Below are 18,571 nucleotides of genomic sequence, written 5' to 3' on the forward strand. Positions count from 1 at the left end.
TTCCAGGTGGCAACAAATAACAGAAGCAGGTGTCTTCACAACACAGAGAAAAGGAGAGGGGGGGAAAAATAAGCATAGCTAAAATATGAGAAAAGCTTATTTTGAAAAAGGTGGGTCCACATAAGTATTGTGCACTGTGTTAAAATGCTGTAACATTTCTCAAGGCTTATGTCATCAGGCTGATGAAAAAAAAAGAGGATCATTAAGAACCCATGAGTCAGTTTTCAGTGCATTTTCTTGCCTTAATTCCTCATCTTCCTGGGACACAGGCACCTTCCATGCATCCTTCAACAGATTCAATCATCAATCATCCATCAATAGGGCTGGTACAATCTTCTGGTGTTCACCTAAGCTCCTTTGCCAAAGAAAGGTGGAAATTGCACAGGAGACACGATCTTTCAGGATCTTCCTTAATATCCTACTCTAGCTAGATTGCAATCGCAGTGCAAAACCTTTCCAGGTTGTCTGAGGTTTCCATGGAGCCAAACCCAGAAAGCCAAGGTGTGTGTGCAAAAAAAATGAAGTTTATCACAGAAAAAAAATCCAGGGAACAGCTTGTTTTTAATTTGATGCAAGCTGTAGTCTCATTTGATATAGTTTACATCACTAAAAGCAAGACAAGAAAATTATTATAGTCAGGCTGAGGAGAAGGGAGTGACAGCTAATCTGTTCAGGCTCTGACCACTCAGAAACACCCAGTGCTGTCTACCAACATATATATATATATATATATAAAATAATATATCAAATACAGGGCCCTGCCTCCCTTTCTGCCATTTCTAGTCACCATTTGTGCTGATCCATACTCAGTGAAACAGGGGCAGAGCAAGGCACTCTGACGAAGGTACTTTTTCTGCTGAGAAGGTTGCAAGCACAGGCAGTGCTCCAGCATTAATGCCTTTACTCACTCAGTGTGCTGACTGCCCTCTCATTCAAGCTGACTCACTAGAGCCTGATAAAACCATATTTTTAAGCATTCTGGGTTACTCTAAGCCTTCAGCCTTAAGTTGTGCCTTTCCAGCATGGCTTTGTCACCATGTCAAAAAAAAAAGCCTTTTGCTGCTGGCCAGAGCAGCAGTCAGGAAGGTGTTGAAGCAGCAGCTCTCAGAACTATCAAGTCCAACAGGAGGCAGATTGGTTCCTTGAGTTGCTTAGGAACATCCTCCCCCCCAGGCAGGGCTGGGATTTGTGGCCAGGTTGCTGCTGGCAGTTCTCACAGAGCATCAGTCCCTACCCTGGCCAAGGGCTGACACACAACTCTCTTCAAACTTGCTTGGAAAAGTTTCTTCATCCTACATCTCCTACTCCCTTCGTCCTACATCTTCATACTCCCTGGGAAAGTGGGGACTAATAAGGATGTGGGGACATCCAGCTTCACTTCTCTCTCCTTTCTTCCACTTCTTGTTGTTCATCTCTTGCCTCCTAAGCGTGGGAGAGGGAAGGGAGCAGGGATCAGACCAAAATCTGGAGGAGAACCTAAAAAAACCCCAAAAACCCCACTTTCCCACAAAACAACAACAACCCAAAAAAAAAAACCCAACAGCAATATCATATCACCACCAAATACCAAAAAAATCACAACAAATCAAAAATCCCCCCCTTCAGCACTGGCCATGATTTTATGGCTACTCTTTCTGGTGCTCATGTGTGTTCCTTTGAACCTGCAGCTCCACACCATCCTAGGAGCAGCTCAAGGCATCTCCAAAATATCCAAAATGACTTTTTCCTTCAGGAGTGTCATTCACATTGCCTACACCTCTTTTCAGGCTCAGCTCTGACAGAGTAAATCAAGTTTGAACCCTTTTGGCACATGGGAATCAGCAGAAGCCAAGGAGCTGGTGCAGGCTACAGCAAAGAGAATGTGCCTTTGCCTTCCCCCTGTAAGAGTGACACCTGGATAAAAGGATCCAATTCATCCCCCAGATTTCTCCAGTGTGATACAAAACAGCAGTGAATAAAAGAATAATCAGAGGCTGGTAAAGCTGGGTTTGTTTGTTTCAAATATGCAATTCATAAGTTGCAAGTTCTTTGAAGACAGACAGTGAGGTGGTGAGTAGTTCCTTTTGAAAATCCAAAAACTTAACTTCCTTGCAAAAAATGGCCTTTCTGTTCAAAATACATTTGCCAACAAAAATTCATTCATGTAAAAATGCTTTGACAATAACTAGATCATCCTGCCATTGAAAGCATTATAGAATTCCCTCTTTTTCCTTCTTAAAGATGGCAAACTAATTTGACCATAAAAAGAGAATGAGACGTTTTCTAAATTCAACACCGGAAGAAATGTGAGGAAAAGAAAACACAAAAAAGTTCCAGCCATGAAAATTTTGACCTCTTGCCACTGTCTTATTGAAGTGTTGGGTTTTTAAAGAAAAAAGCTTTCCACCACTTCTTTATTATTATTTTTTTTTTCCTCTCAGATAAATCTAACTTTTTAAACTTTTATCTTGAGATGGAGGGTTGGGTCAATGTCAAAGTTTTGTATTGAGAACCCTGTTCTCCTTTGCCTAGTGTCTTTCAAAAGAGCATGGAGATCCAAACCCTTATCTCTGTCAGTTATCCAGAAAAGCCAAAAAGTTATTTGTGTATGATTTCATCCCTAAAATTTTCCCTACAACACCATCACAAATATATTCTGTCTCAGACACACAAACATCTGGAGGTGCTACCACTAACTGTGTTTTGGAAAAGCAGATGTGTTAGAAATAGCACACCAGAAAGTTTAGGCTTCCCAAAAGGAGTGACAGAACAAGTTACACAATGAAGGCAGGAGAGAGAAGTGTGGATATTACCCTAAAATGATCAAAGCCATTAGACACACCAGTCTGATCATTTATATTTCACATGAGAGGCGACCTGTGGAATAAATAACCTTATACTGAAATTATATGTTATGGAATGTGGTAATGTAACATAAATTAAGCATCTTGCTTGAGTTCCATAAGCAGCAACCTGTGTAAAGAAATGCTTTGGGTACTGAAAGTGGTGGGGAGAACATTACTACAAAATCCTCCTGTTCAGTAGGGATGAGATGAATGACCACCAATCAATAAAAAAAATCAGGGAGGACTATCCAGAGGAGCATATAAAGAAATCCAGGCTCCTATTAAGGCAGTTGAGATGAATATTTAAATACACTGTGCCATGGACTTCCAGAATTTCAGCTGAGCTGAATTTCAGATGAGCTCCTTAAAACAGGTTACTTTTCCCCAGGCTCTTTCCACTCAGAAGTTCCTAAAATCACATATTTCCCACCGAAGCAAAATGCAATTACATCTGATATAGACAGAAATTTCCACTAAGAAATATTCCCCAAAGCCTTGTAGCAGAAATTGGAAAGTGACATGAAATACACTGACATTTAGTCAGGCTGGAATATGAATAACCTGATGGAGACTGCTAAAAACCAGAGCTGAGCAGGACTGTGGTCTTTGTCTGGTCCACAGTAGGATACTCTTTCCAAACAACTTGAGAAAAAGCAGGTCAGTTGTTGACATGTAATTGAAAAACAACGTACTGAATTATTATCTGAAACAGCCTTTGGAGTCCTACTGCGTTCATGTTCTGCATGTAAAATATTATTCACTGTAAAGATAAATCCAATGTACAGCACGTAATACTGTACATTTGAAAGCTTATTAGTGGTTTTGAAATACTTGAACATAGAATGGTGGTTTCAGCCATGATCCTGCTGTTGGAATTGAGACAGATATTTGACACTGGTATTCCAGTCCCTTTATATTCCACCAGAAAAAAAAGACATTTGAACCATTCTTGGTGCTCAGATTTGAATCCCTTACCATTAGCACTGAAGAAAAGGGCTTGCATGACACATTTTGCCTCCTGAAAGTCAAAAGCAGCACATTTCATCACACAGCTGTCCAATCCTGGTCTGTATTTACAATTGCACATGTACACCTGTATATAGACACACATTGTCTATATAAATTGTATATAAATTGCTATGTGGTACATATAAGAATATATACATTTGGTATTTATATTTAACTGATCTTTATATATTAAAGTATACATACTTTTTAACTTATATTGGCAGTCAGTGGAGGACCTCCCTGTGCTGTTAAAGAAAAAATATAATAAACAGAATTTTTTTCTGAACAGCTTACTGCTTAAGACAGTGACTTAAATATGCCTAAAACGTGCAGAGTTTGAAACAGCAAGGCAGTGTAAAACGAAATATTTTTGTACTTCAAGTTCCCCCTTATTTTTCTTTCTTATTTTTCTCTCCTTATTTTTCTTTCTTATTGACCTTGCTTTGCTCCATTAGATTTACTGTAGGAAAAGTCTCGTTTGCTGCATCAGATCCCAACATCAGAAGTGGCCACAGTGAGCAAAGGAAGAGAGGTTCCAAGGGAATGGAAAACCATTCTCATGGTTTTGTCTTTAAGACAAACCATTATTTCCCAAAGGTGGACACAGGGCTGTAGGATGAAACTCACCCCATCTTCCAGGGACACTGAAATTCCAGCACATAAAGAGCCCCTGAGAAGGTGAATGGGGGATGAACTCTCTAACAAAATACATATTTTAAGGAAAAGTGAAATGCTTCAATTCTGAAAGTGGCTTTTGATCATTATAACCTTTGGTTTTAACCGCTCTGGTGGTGTCTCCTGCCAAGTGTGGTTTACTGATGACACATCATCGTGGCACCAGGAATGGACTTGTTGATAAGTTAAATAATGGGACTACTTTCAGACCATTTTTATAGCTGAAAATTCTCATGGCATAAAAGAGTCATCATACAGTTATTTCACTGTGGAAAACTGTTATTTTTCTTAGAATAACTTTGAACTCTGTAACTTTTTGGGACGGGGGTTGTTTTTCAAGTAGAACCCTGCTTCCTTTCTTCCCCAAAAAACTCAGCTTGTATTAGCTGGAACGATACCAAATCCACAAAGATATGTATTCAGACAGATTGTAAATTTAGCTAGAGCATTTTATATGGTACTAAATCCAAACAAAGATCTAAAGCAAGATGCAAAATATCCCACACACACACAAAAAATAAAAGTTTCAGAATATATGTATTGGGATTTTTAAAGCTGAGTAAGGGACTCAGCCACACAAGTTCGAAAGAAATTGATTAATTATGTGGTTGATAATCTTGGTTTATATGCCAAGTTCAATCCTGGTATAACTCCATTGTCTTCAGTGGAGTTGCACTGCAAATGTATTTGACAGATAGTCATGATTCTTCTCCAAGAATAACTTCTAAGGCAGAACTTTTAAACATGAGTGAATGGAAATCCTGTGCCAAGTTCTACCCTAATTTATGCCCTGCACAGAACAGCTGACTTGGAAGTGAGGGTGTCAGGAAAGGCAGAAAGAGACATGAGTCTGTTCTTCCTTTGCTGGGACGTTACATCAATTCCCTCTGGTGATGGTCATGTCTCTAAAAGCACAGCGGGAATCCACAACCGTTTGTTGGAGATTCTTTCCTTCCAAGCCTGCAAGTTCTTGTGTTTCACAAGCTGGAAGTGTTCAGGGAAGAGCCTGGATTCATCTCAGTGGAGGGCCATGAAATGCACTCCTATTAACAACTGCACCAGGCTGAAGCTTGGCTGCTTCAAAATGAGTTTGAGGAACAGCACTGGAAATGGCCATTTTAATATGAATATTGGAATTAGTCAATTCAATCAGAAAATAATGTGTTTTGGGCAGTCTCAGTCTCAGTGTCATTTTGAATCGAAACCCAGCATTTGGATTGGTTTTCTTCAACCTGTTGGGCTCGTTTTGGGCTCATTATTAGCATTAAACATGCCTAAATAAAACTGACTGGTCAAACAGTTTTGCTCAGGTGAGAGGGAAGTAATGCCCATCTCATCTTTTATGCAACATTGCTGAGGACATGGGGGGATTTTATTGCTTTACCCAAAGCATCAGTTTAAGCCAGCAGCAGGAATCTGACTGCTCCAGCTCTAAGTCTGGTGAATTGCTAATGTCCTCACTCCTGATTCCTCTGCTGGCAGAGTTATTTTACAGAAAAGTGATGTAATCTGGCAGTGGGTGAGCTCAACATAAACAGTGTGGCTCCACAGCGATACCCCTGCTCCAGAGGATCATTGCTGGGGCACGAGCCAGCAAATTGGTCTCCAGACTGACAGCCCAAGCACTTGGATGCCCTTCCCAGCTCTTCCCTCATCGTCTATTTTCAGTCAAATCAGGCAGCAAAGTCCCATACATTTGTTTTAATACTCCACTGGATGTCAGAGGCCCATCTGCTAAGCACCCCTAATGGGGCCAAAGTGAGGACATTTCCCATCCAACATAGTCTGCAGCACTTATAAACAGAACAGACTCTGGATCAAGAGCTTCTCACATTCCCCATCTGAAATGCTGCTAATCTTCGGCCTCACAAAGACGTGTGGAAGTGAAAAGCTTTATGGGATGTGCTGTGACCACTGCCATGAAAGAGAGCAGAAGTGTTTTGAAGGAATTGACTGGGTCAGAAGAAGGGAGGCTGAGCAGAGCCAGCCCTGGAGGAGCAGCAGTCCTGCCCAGCCCCAAGGTGTGTGCCCCAAAACTGACACAGAGCACGTGGCTCTGCAGCTGATGGTTCCCCACACACTGGGGTTGGGTTTTCTTCCCTTCACTAGGCCCAGAGAAAAGAAAAGTACTTAAAAAAATCCTTCATTGGCAGCAGTGCCTGGAGAGTGGCTCACTGTGCTTTCTGTGCTCACACTGAGGTCTAATTGCCATCTGACTCTGCATGGCAGCCACCTCCCACCCTTCTTCCTTTAGTTCAGCTCCTTCCTAAACATCTCATTATTTCTGTATCTGCATGTGCTGCAGATAAATACAGCCTGGCTTCCCCGTTCTCAGCAGAGCTCACACCTGTGATCTCGAATTCCTCAGCTCTGCACACCTGCACAATCTCATCCTGTGTACAAAACTGGGGGTTTCTCCTCCCAGCCTCTTCTCAGCCACTCCAGTCCAGTTCTACTCCTACTTCTTATGGCTTGTCACTTTCTATACTTTTATACTTCTATTTATATACTTCTGTACTTTTACTTTTCTTATATTTCACATCCAAAATCAGCTCTTCTCCCTCTTTCCCTTCAGAGCTGCTGCTCTCCATGACCTTGTCTTACTCATGCTTGACAGACTTCCAGTCCTCTCCATCATTTCTACTCTCCTCTGCAGCAATTTCCATCTACAAGTAGAAGCACATCATAAATAGGTAGACCATGTTTAAGTATTAAATATTTGGACAGGTTCTTCTGCCTTTTCTCTCTCTTCATTAGCTTCTCCTTCAGAGTATGGCTGTCAAAGAATAAATTTTTAAAATCTGTGTGATTTTTTAAAAAAAATCTGTTTTAAATAATTTAAAATTTGTTTAATTTTTGTTTTAATCTGTTTTTAAATGTCCTTGACAAAGATAGTAAGAGACAATCTATTACTAGCCATTAGAGAAGAATCATGACCAAACTTTCAAAACAACAAGGTGCTTGAACTATTCCAGCAATGATAAAAGATGCAGAAAAAAAGTCTTGGTGCAACATCACCATGGATGGGAAATCAGCTATAAAGAGGTCATCTTCTTTTGCTATCACATTCAGGTTAAGGACCATGACTCAAAAAGTTACTTTGACTGAGAATTGCCACATCTGCTCTGAGGAACAATGACAGCATTTCAGCAAAACCCAAGCAAAAAAAATCAAAGCAGAATTTCCTAAGGAAAAATAGAAACTTAAAATAACACCAACCTCAAATTGCTTCTTGTGTGGTGATCTCATTTCCTTGGGATCAGCTTCTTATTTCCCCTCCGAGTATAAGGCATAGCTAATCTCCTTGAAACTAATATTCTGATTGTCTGATTAAGCAAATCTTAATTAATTAGGTTTCTTCTGCAGACTCCTGCCTTATCCTGATGTTGGGCATAGAAGTCTGGGTTGAAGGGCATTCCCCTGGCTTCAGTTTTGAAAAGAATCAGAGCTGGGTTTTACTGTCCACCTGTAAGAATGGAAAAATCAGATGGGTCTGATGGCAAGGGAAAGTTTTCCTGTAGCTGTAATTGCTGCACTCACAGGTAGTGCAGTGAGATCTCTGCCTTCGTTTGCAGAAAGGCTTTTGGATGGTGTGCCACGGTAAATGATTCATTTACATCACTAGAAATTCAAAGCACTGCTTAGTTTTAAATTCAAGAATAATCAAAGTCTGAATCAGTTGTTTTTAAAGGGTATGGAGGGATGGAAAAAACTAAATACAAGCACATAAGTAGCAAGATCTTAGCCTGTAAGCTGAAATGAAGAGCTACCTCTACAGTGCTCCAAAATCTAAACTTTTTTTTCTATTTCTGCAAATTGATTAATAGCATGTGTTGACCATTGGTTTGAAATATTTAATCTGTTTTCTTCAAGCAGGCAAAACATGGAAGTTAAACTGTTACAAGGAAGGCATGCCAAAATAGAGAGGGAAGCTATTTAGCCAATTATTTCTGCCTTATGAGATTTACAATCCAAAGGCAAGTTTTCAAGAATAAAATCATTTCGATCAACCCCTCACTTTAAAGTGTCAAAGCTGGTTCCAAAACCACCAACACTTTTTCCACTGGTTATAGGATACCTGAAGCATCCAAAGTAGTGGCTTTAATGCTGCAAAAATATTTTGGGGTTTTTGTTTCGTTGTCCCCATCCAAAAGCGTGAAGAGGGCCACAAACAGTGACAAGTTCTCGAGTGCCCCAATCAGCAACGCTGGCTCCTGCTCCCAGTTCAGGGGAGCTGCTGCCTGTGAACTCACATGGAAAACCTTGCTGGGAGAGCTTTAAAAAATCTGTGGAGTTGATGTCTTGTCCTTCTCACCCGAAATCTCTTTGTCCCTCCAGCTCTCGTGGTGCGCTTCCTGACCAAGAGGTTCATCTGGGAGTACGACCCAACGCTAGGTAGGTTATGGTGGAAGGGTGGCATGGAACGGCATGGCTGAAACAATAGAAATCACAGAGTTAAAATTCCAAGCCTAAATTTGCTGCAAAAAGCTTCTCTGAGGTCATTTGAAGCTGGAACAAATTGTTACCTATGATGGCAGAATAGAGAAGCAGTAACACCCAGACAAAGGCAGAGTTACTCTATGGGGCACTTTTCTGCCCACTCAGAAATCCACGGGAATTCTGCCATTGAAATAAGTTGCTTCAGTATTTTGCTCTTCAAATCATTTAGTGTGAGATCAGTTTTCTGCTTTTGAATAGCCCAAATGTGTTCTGCTTGAGAATAAGAAGACTGGGATTCAGATCTGTATTCTGGAACAAATTCATATTAAAAATTCATGGTCAAAAAAAGGCAGGTTTTGACAGTCAGCTTTCTGTCCTGATGGGACACTTGTGGCTGGGTTCTTTTCCCCCTTGGACTGAGTTTGATGAGAGAGAGGCAGTTTTCTCTTGTTGTTTATTCTTCTCTAATCTATATTACATATATACAAGGCACAAGGAGCTACATGCACTTTGAAAGGTGCAAAATGGCCAACAAAGATCTTCTTCAAGGTTTTTTATATGTCCATTTATCCAATTAACAAATGCCAAGTAAATTATTTTTTCTTAATGACCCAATAACCCAACATCTGTGAGCTGCACTGTGGCATTTTCTATCCAATCACTCATTACTACCCAAAAACCTCTGGAAGAAGAAGATGAAGAAGGAAGAAGAGACAACACCCTAAATCTCCCATCTTGCCTCTTATTTTCTCAACTAGCCTAAACCTTAGACTTCAACTTTCTCACCCAGTGACCTAAGAAAACTCTCTAATTTACACACATTTTCAGTTTTTCTATTTAACTTTAACAGTTGTTTCCATAGTGTTATATGAAATTCAGTGTTTTCTTGGATGTCAGAGCCAGGTATCAGAGATAAGGGCACACTCTCTGTGCCTCTGACTCCAACAGCCTACCTAGACTGAGGTAATATTTTTTTACCTCATTTTCCAAACATATATTCCCTCTCATTTTTGAGTGACCAGAGAGGGGAACCAATCACCAAAAGGTCATCCACCTGTCCCTTCCACTGCTCCCTTTTAGCCCTGTTGAGTCTGGCATTTTCAAGAAGCTGGCTCAGATATCTCAAAAATCTTGTTGAGCAGTTGCCCTGAATTAGAGGCTTCACTTAAAATCTGTGCCAAGGTCAATTTTCTCAGTATTTCTTAAATTACCATATATTTAAATTCTCAGTTAGCATATATAAATGCTCTGCAAATCCAGACCAAGAAGTCCAAGACAAGGCATTCAGATCTTAGAAGGTGCCTTCAGTACCTCAGGACTAAGCAATTCACATGCAAAGTAAAGGGCTGGAAAATCCTCTTTTCTCCAAAAATGTGTTCCTCTCTCCTTCCTAACATTTCTTTGCAGGCTTCAACACAGGTCATGCAGTTAAATATCAATTTTTTTATTAATGTTCTTTCCTTAAGTCTCATTAAGGAAATAGAAAATGCCATAAAATTGCACAGCAGAAATGAAGTTTAATAAATTCCACCCCAGAACCCAGGCAGCCCTTTGTAAAAAGCAAATATACAGGATCCTACTAAGTATTTTTGATAGGCAAAAATGGAGACATGACAGATATCAAAACTCCCATCTTGGGAAAATAAATCTCAGCACAACCTGAACTCAAACACATTCTTTTATCTGCTGCTATCAATATATCCCTCAATGAATTAACTATGTGTCACCTGCCTTATGCTGCACAGTGGAATGTTCAATGAAATGTTCCTTTAGTACTGCTGGTGTCAGAACTTCACATTTCTCTCACCACTACAGCATTCTTAGAACCTGACAAGAGGTGTATAAAGTCTTCTCTACCAGTTTAGTCCAAGTTCATCAATTTCTTGCAGGGCCACTGCATGCAAAATCATCTTTTTTGCCTTGTTTAAGCACACAAATGAAGCTGTTAGCAAGCTACAAAGCTTATTATTTTTTTTCCCCCCATTATGAAGGCCCCATGCTCTTTTTGCTGTACAAGGCTTGACATTTATTTCTGCTTTACAAATGAATACAATTGCAAATTACCGTGCCCCTCAGGAATCTAATTGCCTTCTCTTTGCAGCACAGAAAGCTTCTGTGCAGGCAATAGTGTTATCTCAATAAACTTAAAAATTAAGTCTCTCTTGATTTACTGAATTCTACATCCCCATTCAGTTTAGAGAATAATATCTTAAATTATGTATTACAGTCATTGTGATGCTCAGAGCTCTGAGTTGCTCTGAAGAAAAGGTTTGAGAAATTCAAAAACTAATAAACTATTGTCAAGGAGTTATTTCTTAATCACAGTAATCTCTGGTAGAAGCTGCTCACCAAGAGATTGTTTTGTAAAGTATTATTTTGTCAAGCTACAGATCACAATGGGATTCAAAAAAAGGTGCTGGAGTGTTAGAGATGAAAAATTATCTTGAAATTGTAGCCATTATTTCGGCCTTCAGAGATCAATCAGGAAGAAACTGTGCCTTGAAAAGCTTTGAAAACCAGTGCCTGAAAAAAATGCATTTCTGTCTTTTAGCATCGTCATCCTGCAGTGATTTGGTGTCCAGTTACCTGTAAACATCTGAATTCACTGAGAAGTTTTAGCAGAACAGATTCATTTCTGCCCAGCAGTTCTGTGGAATATCTACATGCTCAATCAATATAAAAAATTAAGGTTGTGTCAGCGAGAATCATTTCCTCTACAGGGAGAAATGAGCAGCTTTGTCAAGTTATTCTAAAAGGACAGGAGTAAAACAGATGAAAACCATCCAGCTACTAAGCAACTGGAGGTTTTGCCAAAAATCACTGGGGCTGTGACAAAAATGTCAAATGTATGGTTTATTTCTTATGTCAAGTTTTCAACCACCCATTAGCCCTCTGATGCAACCAATCCCCAGATAATTCCTATTTTTAGGAAAGCTTTCACCAAGCTGTTCAAGCTCTGAAGGAAATTTAACATTAATCTAAACTAAGCATCATATGAAAAAAAAAAAACCAACCCAAACCCCTTCCTCTTTTTATTCAAGGGAGGCACATTTTAACTGGGAAGGAAAAAACACACCTTATAAATATTCCTTACTATTCTAACCTGCCAGAAGAAAATGAAGGGCCCTATTTTTAGCAGCACCTGGATAGAATGTTGTACCACCAGGAGCCAAATTACCAACCACAAAATAAGATTTTTTTTTGATCCCTGCAAGCTTTGGAAAACAGAGCTGCTGCTGAAGTCAGGGCTTTGCAGCTCTGCCACTTTTCTGCAGATGTTGGATCTGTGCAAACACTGGCAGGACAGCTGCATCTTCACTAAAGTACTTCTCACTCTGCTTTTTATTTAACATTTCTCAGCCAGAGGGCAAAAACCACAGCAAAGGTCATTTTCTGGGGAGTGTTAACCCTCAGCCTGCACTTGTCCAATATTTCTGTTTAACTGGCAAGTCATTGTCACCATCTTGGCACAGGGTTGTTGTTTGCTTTTCCAGAAGGTGCTGAATTCCTCCAGGTAAATTCCTACCTGGCATTTTCAAGGTGAATGGGTTTCCACATCCATCTTCATTTACAGTAAATTGCAGCTACCTCACATTTCCAGCAGAATTAGATGAAAGAGCTCCATGTAGAAATGGGCTGGAACTGCTCACGTTAAAAAATACATGCAGTCGTTTTCTAAAACATTAAATACATAAAGAATTCAGCATTAAAGTAGTCTTCTCAAAATAGTTAAATACACACTGAGAAAGGGGATTGGCTTCCCACCAAATTCACTATTTTTGAATAGTGAAAATAGTTGAAAATTCAATAATTTTGAACTGTTGGATTTCACCAATATTCATTAATGTCCACATGCTCTTAAATAGAACACAACCTGAAAAAAAAAACATGTAAGCAAGCTGGGTGTGATGTTAGAAGACCTCAAAATGCTTGGCTGGGTTGGGCACCAGTGAAGTCACACTCTTATCATGAATGTGGAGCTCCTCAGTGACCCCAGGGCTTGACACCACAATTTTCAGGGAATTCAGCAGGGAGTAGCTGCTCTCCCCAGTCCCAGGAAATTGCAATAACAGTCTGCATCTCAGCAATTCCCCCCAGGAGCTCCTGGCAGTGCCCACAGTTTAGGCTGCCTTTGTTTGAGCTCAAAGATGGAGAGATTTTGTGGTTCACTTTGATATTTAATTGATTTTAAAACTGGAGATGCTGAATCAGAGTAATCAAGGGAACTGATAAATTTATTTTTATTTTTTTTTCCTGGGAGGCAAAAAAAGGAGGAGAAGGCCCAAAGAGCTGTCACAGCAGCAGACAGAGGGGCAGCAGAGAACTTCATGGGTAGCAGCAAATTTCCTGCCTCCATAAGCCAAGACATGCAGGGAGAATCTCCTGGATCAAATGATGAAAGAAGAAAAATTCATCATTGCTATGGCTGAGCGCTTTTAAAAATCATTTTTGCAGCATTTCTCTGGGAACACATTTGTTGTTCTAAAACTTGAGCAATTTGCTTTACTAGAAACAGAGCTGGGGTATCCAAGAATTTTTTTTTTTAAAAAAAACAACAGAAACAAACAAGAAAACCCTAAAAAACCAAAAAGGGGAGGAATTATGAACTGTGTTTTGTTATTTGTTTTGGGATAGCATTTTTATATACAGCTGGGAGAATCACAGGGTTCCCGAGGCTCAAGGACTTAAACATCAATTTTTGCTACATAGGAAAAAAACCCAAACAAATGAAACCCCAGGTAAATGCAGCAGACAGGCTCCTCAGCTCTTTTCTTATTTCTGTAACTGATTTTTTTGTCTGCAGCCCCTCTGCCTCTGTGTCTCACCTATAAAATCCTTCATTTTACAGAAAGATTGTAAAAACTTAGAGTAACTGATACTCAGATTTAAGATACCCATCAAAGGCCCACAGGAACACCAAGCAAAGGCTGGATTTGAAACAAAAATCTACTTATATCAGCAAACAAGGAGATGATGTTTTTGTTGACCTTGATATTTCTGTTGACCTTTCTAAAAGTGTCTTGGCTTTCTCACACTGCCCCTAGATGTCTTTCTCTAGCTGTTCACACATTTCATGTGACTTTGCCAATCCTCTGAAAATTCTCTCTTAGCAGATAATCAGTAGAACAGGACATGACAGACTGCCCTGTGCATGAAGGCAAAGACAGAAAGCAAAAGTTTATTTAATTTGAATGGGATAGAAAGAATACTCTTCACTACTTTAAAGGAGTAGAGGTAACCAAAAGAAATAGGAGTCTTAGGAAAAATCATGATTTTTGCCAGGACTACTAGATTAATAGTGATATTTTTTTAAGAGTCTTTATTCCTATTAGGTCACAATTTCCTTACAGGTTTTTGTTCACTCTTTTTCCTCCTGGCAGAATAAAAAAGTTGAGCAGTGTTCCTGTGAGGTCCCATCTAATGCAATATACAGAGAGCCCATAAGAGACCCTCAAACATGGGTAAAATGTGTAGGCATCAGGAAAGCAAGAAAGGCAGGAGACAAAGTTGTGAAAATTGCTTGAAAGAAGGAGACAGAAACCTCTTTTAGAGCCCTGAATTCTCCCACAGCAGAAAACTAAATCTCCTACAGATGAGCTCAAGACTTGCAAATTACACCACTGTGGCAAGAACAGCAGAAATGACTTTGTGAAGGTATTTACGCTGGCTAGAAAGCTTTTCCCACTGGAAAACTTCTTGCAAGGATGATTATTTTTCCATTAGAAGGGCAGTTTTGCCTACATCTATAGCTGGGAGGGGGGTTCTGTTAGCAAAACAGTAGAATTCAGAAATCACAAGGAAAGTTTGGAGGTCCCATACATGATATAAATACCAACATAAGTAATAAATAAGTAATAAATAAGTAAATAAATAAGTAAATAAATAAGTAATAAATAAGGCCAATAATGCTGGCCTGAATTTGTTTTCTGAACTGGATAAATACAGGCCTGCATGAAGAACATAAACAACAAAGGAATATATCAGGAATATATCAGGAATCTATCCAAAATGGCTTTCATCAAAATGATTGAGAACCAGAAACAGCTTTGCTGTGGGAATCAAGACCTCAGTAAAGAGTCGAAGCATTTAGTATCATTTATTATATATTATAATTCATCCTAGCAAGAGAAGATACAAGAACTGTCTTTTGGGGATAACTCTGTGCCACTGAAGCCAAGATAAAGAGCTCAGGTCCAAATACAGCTCTCCAGAATTGTCTTTGCTGTCTGGTTTATTCAGCTAACACATTGTCTGGACAGCTGGAATACCATGTGAACACAAACTGCTGATCCCTGGGATTGCCATCCCCGCTGCAGATCCCAAGTTAAAGAAACATTGCCTTTGTGCATTGTGGGTTTTTACTTTTCTTGACTTGTGGCTTACTCAGCAAGTTTGCCTTAAGACTCCTGAAGGTTTAACTGCCTTGTCTCCAGCAGGAAAATCCCTCAGCTGAGGGAGAAACTGCCCAGACAGCAAACAGAGCTTTGACCAGAGCAGCCCACAGTCAAATAGGTGTTTATAAATCATTAACTGATGGCCCCCCAGCCCTTGTGTGTAAATGTAGACAGCCCTGGAAGGAAGGAAGGAAGGAAGGAAGGCAGCCTCCCCTGCCAGCCCTCTCCTCTTCCAGCTGCACTACAGGACACTGAAGTCTCCAAGGAGCTGGAAAATCACCATTTTCTATAGTGAGCAGAAGAGCAGAGAGTTTCTGCCCTCATCTTGCAGAGCTTTGCCTCCTGCATATTTCATCTGAGCCGCCGTGTTGACAACTCCAGATCACCCGGGAGCGACACACGCGGCCACGAGCAGGATCTCAGCCAGGGTGGGCTGTGATGGTAACCAAAAATTTGGGGCTGGGAGGAATGGTTGCCAGCCTGTGCCTCAGGGACTGCCATGACAAACGTGTAGGCGCTTCATAAATCACCAGGAAACCGCCTTATTCTCCAGCCAGACTCCAGCTATTCCCATCCTCAATTTTTATTGACAAAATTACTCATTTCTTCCGCCTCGGTGCTTAAGGGATTCAGTCCTCAGCAGTGGAGGTTGTGCCTTCCTAGGCACCTTCCTGTGATCATTCTTTTCCTACATCAAAACAGTAGAAACATTATTTAACTTGATTTACATTTAATATGTTGCATCATTTTTACTGTGCTCTTCAGCAGGAGGAATTTATGCTGAATGTATTATAGCAATGAGCCATGAAAATATTCCCAGTTTCTCTGAGGTGTTTCTGAGGAAATGGGCTCATATGGCCTAAAGCACCTTAAAACACCAACTGTGGCTTCTAAAATTCCCAACAAAGACTTGAAACGATGAAATTGTAATTGAGAGCAGCAGCAGAAGATGCTTACAATAACATGGGAAGCAGTTATCTGAAAATGTGGTTTGTTTTCTTTCATGTGAGCCTCAAGATGAAGATATTCCTGATGCCAGCAATAAAAATACTGCATTTTTACAGTAGCTCAACAGACAGCAAAACTCAGGAATGGCAGTGGCTGTTCTTGCTGTAACTACAGCTGCAAAATATTTTGCCTCTACTTTTGCTGCTCATCGTTTCCCAGATGTTTCAATGTTTCCCAGATGAGCAGAATTTTCCAGTGCTTGCCTCTGCACCTTCAGGAGAGACTTGTTTTGGGGGTGAGAAAAGTCTCACTGGTTGGTTTTCATTTGTATTGTCAGAAGGTGAAACTCAGCTTCACCAGCAAAGACTTCTTGCTGCAATCAGACAAAAAGTCCTAGCAAAATATGATTTATTTAGGTTTAAATTTATCAGGGGTGTCATTCCTACTAAGAACCAGCATCCCTTCCAAGTGTTGGCAAGAAAATTAAATGCAAAACAAAAAAACAACAAACCAAAACAACCAACAGCTGTTTAAACCTTTGAGCTTACTCCCTGATCTGGTTTTGTTGGTTTGGTTTTAGCATGCCTTGATGAATTCAGTTCCCAGGTACCTGCCCACATTTTCTTTGCCTATCCCAGTAAAAGCTGAGTGAGGACAGAACCTAAAGGAAAGGAAAAGCAACATCACTTCTCAAAAGAAACCCATTGTTCACATGCAGCAGAAAAATCACACTTGCATGCAGCAGGAGGTAACAAACAAAGACATTTTTCACTGTTTTTAGAATCCTCTTCAAGAAAACTATTCTACAGTTTCTGTTTGGAGGCCAAAGTATTATTTCTTGAAAATGTCAACACATCAAGAAAAATTTATTATCTCTAGACTAGGTTTGTATTACCCACGTGTTCTACCTAAAAAGAGGAAATTCTATAATATATATATATAGTAATTATATATATTTAATCTATATGTATAATATAGATTATAGATATAATTATATATAATATATATTAATAAATATATAACATATAAAATAGATTATTTATAAATATAAAGTAAATATAAATATAAATATATAATACATGTAAAGATATATTTATTATATATTCATAGTTAATATTCTATAATAAATATATAATATAATATGATATAATATGATCTAATATAATATGATCTAATATAATATAATATAATATAATATAATATAATATAATATAATATAATATAATATAATATAATATAATATAATATAATATAATATAATTAATATTATATAAATAATATAATATAATTAATATAATATAATTAATATAATATAAATAATATAGTTAATGATATTAATATCATGTAATATGTAATAAATGACACAATATTTATATATTTATATATAAATATATAAATATATAAATATATATTAGTTTATTGATAAAAATTATATAATTCATATATAATATTTATTTATTATATTATTTATTATTATATTCATTTGTGGGTCTGTGGTATTTATGAATAAAGTGACTCATGAGATTACACTACATTAACATTAGAAATATGTTCTAGATACACAAAGTACTGTGTTATACTTTGGTACTGTGCTTAAAACAGTAAAACCACTGGTGGTGGCAAAATAAAAACCCTTCTGTAAGGTAAATAACAGAGGGAACACGAAACAGCCAGAGGCAAGCAAGAAAAATAAATTCTGCTGTGCTTTGAGGAATGGAGAAGGCAGGAGAGGCTTTCTGAGTCAGGAGGATACACTCAGCTTACAGGGGCTTTCTAAAATGTGAAAAGTTCCTGAAGCAGCAAAAAAATGCAGAAGGGACCAGACCTCACCAGAGCTGGGTCAAGGAAGAGTTGGGAGAACATCAGAATTAACAATAAAAATATTTTTTGTTTCCCCACTGGGCTGTCAAAGTCACTGTTCTCAAATGTGACAGGCAGGTGCACCTGATGGTGTCAAAGGTTGCAGGAGTCTAAATGAGTGGTGAGGTACCAACAAAACCACCCCAAACAAGAAACAAGAACTTTTATTCTGTTAACTGAATTAATTATGGGGAGCTTCAGTCTTTTAGACATTGCCATCCAACGGGATTCTAACCATGACTTAAAATTTAATGTCTATTAGCTGAGGTTCTTGGTCTGAAAACTCACCTGTAATCAGCACACAAAAAGTCTTTCTCCAGATCTCTTGCATTTCTTGGATCCACCTGGTGAAAACCATCATTAGACCAAAGTTTCTTAAAGCATTTTTATATGTCCTTGTTTTAGTAACCTTTCTTGACA

The 18,571-nt window shown here is 38.9% G+C and overlaps 1 protein-coding gene across 1 annotated transcript in view; it reads left to right on the top strand.

The window, feature by feature from the left end:
* The window catches only part of RERG (RAS like estrogen regulated growth inhibitor), a 97,546-nt gene that overhangs the window by 70,350 nt on the left and 8,625 nt on the right, over positions 1-18,571 (top strand). The window contains exon 3 of the mRNA XM_058852887.1: positions 8,847-8,903. Coding sequence (XP_058708870.1) covers positions 8,847-8,903 — 57 coding nt within the window. The remainder of the gene's footprint in view (positions 1-8,846; positions 8,904-18,571) is intronic.

The sequence above is a fragment of the Poecile atricapillus genome, chromosome 18 (assembly GCF_030490865.1).
Source record: "Poecile atricapillus isolate bPoeAtr1 chromosome 18, bPoeAtr1.hap1, whole genome shotgun sequence".
Lineage (NCBI taxonomy): Eukaryota > Metazoa > Chordata > Aves > Passeriformes > Paridae > Poecile > Poecile atricapillus.